The following is a 10,252-nucleotide window of genomic DNA, read 5'->3' as shown; positions in this document are numbered from 1 at the left end:
AGGCTTCACAATGGGCCTCGTTGGCCATACAATGTAGCATTTGTTAGTGTTTACAATTATAATGGTGTAAGAAATAAAATACCTGTTGTTGTTAGGAGAGAAACATGAATGAAATTTGTAACATAGTAGTCTGATCAAAGATTAGCGTAATGTATCGTAAAGAATTGTTAGTGTATTCAAAGTTATTGCCAGATATGTATTTTACAAGATTTTTATTTTCTTGTATTAAATATTTAGTTTTACACATGATCGGGCTGCATGTTTATTTTTGAAGTTTAGTCCGTTACCATTTTTTTTTTTACAAAAAATAACGAATAAAAATGTAGATAAAATAATAATCATTCATGATCACGCATGACAATCAAATATGAATAATATTTTTTAAAAAGCCATTCAAACGTTTATTTTTCCGACATTGATAAAAATATACATGTTTGATATCTTTAAAAAAAATGTTTTTACAATCTAAAAGCAAATTTGAACATATTTTATTGCAATAAATATATACAATGGGATTGGACACAAGTTCTAAAAACTTCTAAAAAGCAAATGAAAATATAAATAAGGAAATTTTCAAGGGAAAAATATAAAACAAGTCCATTCTTATAAGAAATATATGTATTTCTGAATTAACAAACTGAAGTTATATATAGAGAAAGGAATACATAAGATTTAAGAAATTATCATATGAATAATTTGTTTGGAAAATTCACGGAATGTTTCTCTAATTGTTTTATGGTAATTATCTGGTCTGGATCTATAGAAGAAACTCGGGTATTAATTTTACGCCATTGAGTCTTGTTCAAATCAACCCTGTTCCTAGCATACCTGTAGACTCCGCCCACTTTTGTTCACACCTTCCTCGCTCAACACAATTCACGTTAGATTTCTCGTGGAGAATTAGCATAGGACGTTTTGATTGGCCGAGGGGTCGTGTATTTGTTCTCGACCGAATCGATATCTCGTGTTCAGTAAACCATATTAGTCAAATGAAAAAGAAGTAGCGGGGTATTCAACTCGTATTATTGAAAGACAGTGAAAGGACCAAAAGATTTATCATTTTATCATCTCAATTGGATTTGAACTTTATTCATTTCCATTCGGACAATACACAGCCTGTGCTTAGATTGTGAAGAAATCTCATGGAATATCAGGAGCCTTCCGAACAGGACTTCTCAAAGGCCGGACAAACACAGCTACCCCCATCATCTCAAGGAATGCACGTGCCGGTCAATCCACAGCATGCAGGGATGCATGTCACCCATTCTCATGGACAACAATCCCAGCAACACTCACCCAACTCCCAAACTAACCTTAATGGCAGCGGAGCTGGGTCCCCAAATTCCGGGACCAGCAAAAAAGACCTAGACAGAGTCAAACGGCCTATGAATGCTTTTATGGTGTGGTCTCGAGGCCAGAGACGAAAAATGGCCCAGGAAAACCCCAAAATGCATAATTCTGAAATAAGTAAGAGACTTGGTGCCGAGTGGAAATTATTATCCGAGTCGGAAAAACGGCCATTCATTGACGAGGCCAAGAGACTTCGTGCCATACACATGAAGGAGCACCCCGATTACAAATACAGACCCAGGAGGAAAACAAAAACTCTGATGAAGAAGGACAAGTACGCCCTCCCTGGAATGCCTACAGGTGCTGCCCTACAACCCGGGCGGGATGGACAGATGTACCCTCCAATGGGGGGATACATGCCGAACGGATACCCGGGGATGATGCACGACGCCAATGCATACATGAATCAGATGAGCCTGGCGGGACAGTACGGATACATGCCAACACAGCAAATGTCTGGAAATCAGATGACATCAGGATCGTATATGAACGGAAGCTCCAGCTACACAATGTCCATGGCCGGGATGGCCCCCTACCCCTCCATGTCCCCCTCCCAAATGGCCGGTGGCGTCAAACGAGAACCCACTCCAGGATCCGGTCCCCAGGGGCCCGGGCGACCCACGAACCCCGGGGATTTACGTGAAATGATTAGTATGTACCTACCACCTAACGCCGATGGTTCCGATCCCCATAGTGCTCAACAGAGACTTATGCACCAAGCTCACTATCAACCCCCTCCGCCATCTTCGGAGACGGGGGTGAACAACACAGTACCGCTAACGCATATGTAACTACAATCAGAGACTAATTGTATCATACAATGTGTTTATAGACAAGACTTTATTATATATATTTTGTGTGCGAATAAATCCATACAGGATATTATGGTCGGTCATACATGTATATCGCCGTATTTTGTTGACATTTTTTTGTAACTTTTTTTTCATAAAGATTTTTGTGCGTCTGTTTACGAATTCTCGCAGAAAAAGAAACTGCCGTGAAGATTTTCAACATTTTTTTTAAACATATTAACATGGTTCATTTTTCTGTCCAAATGCTGAGTGATTTCATGGAATGTGTGAATGTGTGACATTTTCATAGCAACCTCCGTCAGGGACAACATAGTATTCAATTTATCCCTAAATTATCCAAACCAAAGGGACACATAGGTACGCATAATAAGTTCTGATTTGATGAAATATTGCTCAGATTTATGTTTTATTTGTTTGCTTCTAAATTTATCATACAACTATAGCTACTTAAATTCAACTATCATAAACACCATCAAAGGAACGAATTTACCAGTATTATTTTTATTTTATTGTTCAGTGTGCGAACTAGATTATAATTAGTTTATTAGAAAAAAAATATGTTTATATTTTTTAAAACTTATTTTTGTTTCCCTGTGTTATTTAAGCTCGGAATTAAAGGGTTTTAAATATATTACCTACTTATATACAAGTGATTTTTCTATCACTTGATTTGTAAATATTGTACGACCATTCAGAATACTGTATTTATTTGAGTGTTTGGCTAGAGGTATAAGAAATATCTCAAATAGAAATATTAAATAATGAAAAGAAATTTACTTTTCAGTTTTTATTTATGTTTATATTTATTTCCGTCTGGCAGTTTTTTAAGTTTCGAAAAGTTTATGAATCAAAATGTGAACAGTAGCTTCAAATATAATTCATAAAAAAAATATTACATTTTATCAATTTCGATTCAAGATAAAAATGTTATTAATGTTTGAGAAAATGCTACTAGATGCATTTTGTTTCTCATAAACTTTTAGAAATTTATAGAGTTGTCAGCCATTAAATTGGGTATGTAGACCAATACTTACACATTTTACAAACAGCAAAACGTCTCGAGAGTTAATATGTTTATTCATAATTCAAGTGGCATGTATTGACATATGTAACAGCCGCCGTTCTCTGTATGTTTAAATAGAAGAGGCTACCCTCGAAAATTTCGTCTCTCGAGATACGGTGTACGCCAAAAAGTATGAGTTTCTTCCGAGCGTGCAAATAAAACGCTGTGGTTTGACAATTGTTGACCGGAAAAATTCACACTTTAAACAAAAAAGAATTAAATATAATACTGGAGTGTCGTGAATTTTTTGAAAGTTTACTTAACCGTCATTTGTCAAAGGCGGTTTTGTTTTAACCAAGTAAATATCTGTCAAATTTCCTCCTTACCCCTTCAGCAAGAGTGCTGGAAATATCTGATTTGACAAAAGGTTTTCGACAACCGTAATAAGCAAAATTCTTGAACTCTTGAAATGGAGTCATTATTTGAAATAAATATTTTTGCATAAAAAGGATTTTTTTAGCTTTTAATTCAATTTATGAGAAAAGAAGAAAAAATAACTTGTAGATGAGATCTTCCATTAGAATTGCCTTTTTATCTAATCAGTTACATCAATAATCTGTAATACTTAAAACCAATCATAAGAAAACTCAGGTAAATTAATTATAAACAATTTAATAGCCGCTCGTCTGGAGGCTATAAACTATTCATTACTGAGGAATCTGAGCCGGAGAATCTTGTGTCAATCCGTTTTTATCGGAGTTACAGATCCGACCCTACTCAGAAGCAAGTTCTCAGGGATATCGCTAATTTCCGCAGAATTACATCACAGCAACATAAGAGCATCGCGCCGAGTCCGGCTCGCTGATCCAATTGATAACATTTTTGTCGCCATTCTTGATGGAAAACCGATCGTTCAGAGGGAAATAAAGTTTTATACAAATGATAAATTTCTCAGATTTTCTCTGTGCAAAAGTTGATGTTGAAATTCAGTATTATTTTTTAAAAAAGAATTAATAGACAAGCCCTTCAGAGTTATATATCAAAATTAGGAAATTCACACTCCAATACAGCCGGACATAAAAGAAACTTGGAATTCGCGATGGACCATTAACATAGGTCCTTGTCCATTGGCATGGCTATAAAACGCCGCTTGGCGCTTTCCCGATAAATCACACGAACCATCTTATTGAAAGAATTACACTTTTGTTTATAACCCCTTAAATCTAATTAAAACAGTAGCCTGGTGTAGGTATATTACAGCCAATTTCTGTCCTGTTATCGGTTGCCCATATCAAAGGTACTGTGGACACTAGTGATTTAGAGCAAAAGTTACTGGAAATAGCATAGAAACCCTATCACAATAAACGGAATGGGTCGACCAAATTAATCTGTACTGGATCAGGTATCAACTAAGTCGCCGATCAAACAACATGGACCGAATTGTAGCCAACAAAATGTTGTTTCTCTTCCACTCCTTGATTTAAAACAAAAAAGGGTCATTCCTCGTCCATTGAAGGCACCCACTATCACCTGCCACTGCGAAAGAAAAATGAAACGATCAGATAGAATTACTAATGTGTGCATAGAGGACTGCTATAGCAGGTCCAAGGCGACTGGGGCTGAATGACGCAGGGAAATTCATTTTTTTTAATAAACTTACTGCAGAAAAACCATAAACGTTACAAAATCCTACCTACAATTTCTCTACTAATTATAATACTTGTATTCATTTGAGGACATGTCAGTAACAATATAAAGTACATTTGATGTCTTAGGACATGTGTGTTATCCCATTTTAGAGGTGAGGACGGTTTTATTTACATACTCTTGAATTTTATAGCGAGTGTGTATTTGTTGCGTTTCTCGTTTGTAAAGGATTAATTGACTGACCCATTTTATTCAAGAAGATTAAACCGAACTGTAAATAGGGATTTTGAAGGTTTTAGAAAACAAAACTCTAAGAAGATTTTATTTAACAAGACTTTATTATATATATTTTGTGTGCGAATAAATCCATACAGGATATTATGGTCGGTCATACATGTATATCGCCGTATTTTGTTGACATTTTTTTGTAACTTTTTTTTTCATAAAGATTTTTGTGCGTCTGTTAACGAATTCTCGCAGAAAAAGAAACTGCCGTGAAGATTTTCAACATTTTTTTTAAACACATAAACATGGTTCATTTTTCTGTCCAAATGCTGAGTGATTTCATGGAATGTGTGAATGTGTGACATTTTCATAGCAACCTCCGTCAGGGACAACATAGTATTCAATTTATCCCTAAATTATCCAAACCAAAGGGACACATAGGTACGCATAATAAGTTCTGATTTGATGAAATATTGCTCAGATTTATGTTTTATTTGTTTGCTTCTAAATTTATCATACAACTATAGCTACTTAAATTCAACTATCATAAACACCATCAAAGGAACGAATTTACCAGTATTATTTTTATTTTATTGTTCAGTGTGCGAACTAGATTATAATTAGTTTATTAGAAAAAAAATATGTTTATATTTTTTAAAACTTATTTTTGTTTCCCTGTGTTATTTAAGCTCGGAATTAAAGGGTTTTAAATATATTACCTACTTATATACAAGTGATTTTTCTATCACTTGATTTGTAAATATTGTACGACCATTCAGAATACTGTATTTATTTGAGTGTTTGGCTAGAGGTATAAGAAATATCTCAAATAGAAATATTAAATAATGAAAAGAAATTTACTTTTCAGTTTTTATTTATGTTTATATTTATTTCCGTCTGGCAGTTTTTTAAGTTTCGAAAAGTTTATGAATCAAAATGTGAACAGTAGCTTCAAATATAATTCATAAAAAAAATATTACATTTTATCAATTTCGATTCAAGATAAAAATGTTATTAATGTTTGAGTAAATGCTACTAGATGCATTTTGTTTCTCATAAACTTTCAGAAATTTATAGAGTTGTCAGCCATTAAATTGGGTATGTAGACCAATACTTACACATTTTACAAACAGCAAAACGTCTCGAGAGTTAATATGTTTATTCATAATTCAAGTGGCATGTATTGACATATGTAACAGCCGCCGTTCTCTGTATGTTTAAATAGAAGAGGCTACCCTCGAAAATTTCGTCTCTCGAGATACGGTGTACGCCAAAAAGTATGAGTTTCTTCCGAGCGTGCAAATAAAACGCTCTGGTTTGACAATTGTTGACCGGAAAAATTCACACTTTAAACAAAAAAGAATTAAATATAATACTGGAGTGTCGTGAATTTTTTGAAAGTTTACTTAACCGTCATTTGTCAAAGGCGGTTTTGTTTTAACCAAGTAAATATCTGTCAAATTTCCTCCTTACCCCTTCAGCAAGAGTGCTGGAAATATCTGATTTGACAAAAGGTTTTCGACAACCGTAATAAGCAAAATTCTTGAACTCTTGAAATGGAGTCATTATTTGAAATAAATATTTTTGCATAAAAAGCATTTTTTTAGCTTTTAATTCAATTTATGAGAAAAGAAGAAAAAATAACTTGTAGATGAGATCTTCCATTAGAATTGCCTTTTTATCTAATCAGTTACATCAATAATCTGTAATACTTTAAAACCAATCATAAGAAAACTCAGGTAAATTAATTATAAACAATTTAATAGCCGCTCGTCTGGAGGCTATAAACTATTCATTACTGAGGAATCTGAGCCGGAGAATCTTGTGTCAATCCGTTTTTATCGGAGTTACAGATCCGACCCTACTCAGAAGCAAGTTCTCAGGGATATCGCTAATTTCCGCAGAATTACATCACAGCAACATAAGAGCATCGCGCCGAGTCCGGCTCGCTGATCCAATTGATAACATTTTTGTCGCCATTCTTGATGGAAAACCGATCGTTCAGAGGGAAATAAAGTTTTATACAAATGATAAATTTCTCAGATTTTCTCTGTGCAAAAGTTGATGTTGAAATTCAGTATTATTTTTTAAAAAAGAATTAATAGACAAGCCCTTCAGAGTTATATATCAAAATTAGGAAATTCACACTCCAATACAGCCGGACATAAAAGAAACTTGGAATTCGCGATGGACCATTAACATAGGTCCTTGTCCATTGGCATGGCTATAAAACGCCGCTTGGCGCTTTCCCGATAAATCACACGAACCATCTTATTGAAAGAATTACACTTTTGTTTATAACCCCTTAAATCTAATTAAAACAGTAGCCTGGTGTAGGTATATTACAGCCAAGTTCTGTCCTGTTATCGGTTGCCCATATCAAAGGTACTGTGGACACTAGTGATTTAGAGCAAAAGTTACTGGAAATAGCATAGAAACCCTATCACAATAAACGGAATGGGTCGACCAAATTAATCTGTACTGGATCAGGTATCAACTAAGTCGCCGATCAAACAACATGGACCGAATTGTAGCCAACAAAATGTTGTTTCTCTTCCACTCCTTGATTTAAAACAAAAAAAGGGTCATTCCTCGTCCATTGAAGGCACCCACTATCACCTGCCACTGCGAAAGAAAAATGAAACGATCAGATAGAATTACTAATGTGTGCATAGAGGACTGCTATAGCAGGTCCAAGGCGACTGGGGCTGAATGACGCAGGGAAATTCATTTTTTTTTTAATAAACTTACTGCAGAAAAACCATAAACGTTACAAAATCCTGCCTACAATTTCTCTACTAATTATAATACTTGTATTCATTTGAGGACATGTCCGTAACAATATAAAGTACATTTGATGTCTTAGGACATGTTGTGTGTAATCCCATTTTAGAGGTGAGGACGGTTTTATTTACATACTCTTGAATTTGTCCAAACCTTTCATGCAAGACTAAAGCCGCTCGGTTTATTTTACACATACAGTTTATCCAGGGTATTCGTGGTACACATATTAAAACTCTTAACGGTTGAGAAACTTTAAACTTCAAACATAAGGAAAAAAACTTGGGTATTTGTATAAGGGTATGTAAATTGCTTTGCGCTCCATGTCTTCTACATTAATCAACACAGCTGATAAAATGGGGGAGAATTATTCGATATGGTTTTTCTGATGAAATACCCGTTAAAAGTCACATCAAATCATATATTTAATGGCATAAAACTATGCTGATCAAAATAACTTCTATGACATAAAAAGATGCAATGTACATGATGCTGAGAATCAAGTACTAAGTACATGTACTAAAGATGTGAATGTACTCTGAGCAAGAATATAATGTCTGTATGTATGAACAGTATGTATATGCAAAGCAATTTCTTATAGCTTTTAGTGAAAAACGCACATCTTCGAATCAATGCATTGTTAATTGACTGATCAGCTGTCATATACATAAGAAAGTGTTACTTAATCAGCTAAATCGTTCGAATATTGGAAGATGTTTATCGAGTGTAGATTTGAGATACAGATTATAATGACATTAACGATCAGCTAGGACCCGGCTGACTAGTGTGCACCTTGCACAAATGCTGCAAAGCGGTTAATATTGGTGTGCACTATACATGTAACCCTTTCCACTTTTGCTAAAATATTATCTGATGAAAACACGTAAAATACAATATTTCATTAACTTTTTTACATATTATTTGTGAAAAACAATAAGGTGACATATACTTTAAGATGAGAAGAATATGAAAACAGGTTTTGATGTACAGTGTATATACATGTATATGAACATAAATCTACTTTTAAGATTTCACTGGGAAATCGGAGGAAGCATTATCAGTCAGCTGTTAAAATTGATGTCCATTTTATGGATGCGACATTTGAGTACGGTAGAATGTATTACATAAATCAAGGAGCATTTGGTAGAGGGTCTCGCCAGGTGTGGCAAGGTTAGAGAGCTTCGAGGTGCTCAACTCTTTATCCCTTCACTCAAATCAATTTACCATCAAAAGACAGATCACTGAAAAATTAAATTATGATTTGAAAGTTTTTCAAAGGGGAAAATATTAATGCTTTATAAAAGTAGCTAACATAAAAGACGGTTTCTCCATCTCTTCATAATTTTGTTAATTCTAAACACGTTCCTTTTCGGGATTATGACCATCCGTCAGGTTCGGGTTCGTTATCTACATAGCGGCGTTCTTAGTTTAGGTTGCTAAGGAGAGGAATGCTTACATTGACCACATTGAGGACTTAATGTAATCAAACGACACATTCCATCTCTAACTTCTGAATGTAGGTTGATGAAAGGATTGGGTTTTCGTATAAAATCACGTGTTGTTTGACTGCAGTGATGACTTTTGTTTTATTTAAAATTATGTGTCTAACAAAATTCAAATATTTTTTCATCTTATTTATATTAAAATCGTCAAAGCACACCTGCTATTATTTTGGCTACCTTCGTATGAAATTCTGATGAGTTATTTCAGAGAGCAGATGCGTCCATCGGATGTGACGTATTTTATCATATGTGACGTCATTTCCAGTTTTCAGTGTGTAGCAATGATATCTCATTAAGCCCTGCGGTGAAAATAACTATGGGGGACTCATTTGCACACTCCAAGCGACATTTTAATAACCGTTTATGCTGAAATTACACATCAATAATCAACAATGTCACATCAAAGAAATGCTGGAATGAAATTTTAATTTTGCATAAATTTTAACGATGGACATTCTATTTTTAAAGTCTATTGGTTCTGAGGAAAGCTCGTGAGCAAGGTATCAGAACCTATTTTCGAATATCAATCATTCAAGGTGATTTGTAACAACACCCAGGAGGTTCAACTAAATCATTTTTCTTCTATGTTTCACATTCACAGAAAATGTAAATGATAAATAAATGATATATGTCATCCTTCTTATAACTATTTCGAAATCATCATTTCATAAAGTCACATATTAAGGTAATTATGTTCCCCAAACGAAGTTGGGGAACATATTGTTTTTACTCTGTTTCTTATTATTATTATTATTTTTCTTCTTCTTCTTCCTGGAACTTTTTTGTCCGGGAGTGATCTTGTAAACTACACATCCGACTTAGGTAAAACCTTTTTAGGGTCAGTAGGCATGTTATGTAGATTTGCGGAACGAAGGTCATTTTGCGCGCACGTGCTTGCAACGTGCACGTGCAACACGTGAAATGACCGATTT

General features: G+C 34.5%; 1 protein-coding gene across 1 annotated transcript; it reads left to right on the top strand.

Moving 5' to 3' along the window:
• Positions 1-960: 960 nt before the first annotated feature.
• LOC134275544 (transcription factor Sox-3-like) lies at positions 961-2,938 on the top strand. The gene has a single exon (XM_062757819.1). The coding sequence runs from the start codon at positions 1,143-1,145 to the stop codon at positions 2,139-2,141; it is 999 nt and encodes a 332-aa protein (XP_062613803.1). The 5' UTR covers positions 961-1,142; the 3' UTR covers positions 2,142-2,938.
• The last annotated feature ends 7,314 nt before the right edge of the window (positions 2,939-10,252 follow it).

The sequence above is a fragment of the Saccostrea cucullata genome, unplaced genomic scaffold, assembly GCF_032062105.1.
Source record: "Saccostrea cucullata isolate Sc308-1 unplaced genomic scaffold, CSIRO_AGI_Scuc_v1 ctg201, whole genome shotgun sequence".
NCBI classification, from domain to species: domain Eukaryota; kingdom Metazoa; phylum Mollusca; class Bivalvia; order Ostreida; family Ostreidae; genus Saccostrea; species Saccostrea cuccullata.
The sequence above is the reverse complement of the archived record's forward strand: the minus strand, read 5'-3'. Positions and strand labels throughout refer to the sequence as shown.

Coding starts and splice junctions, on each gene's coding strand:
- LOC134275544 (XM_062757819.1), top strand. CDS start 1,143: ATGGAATATCAGGAGCCTTCCGAACAGGACTTCTCAAAGGCCGGACAA.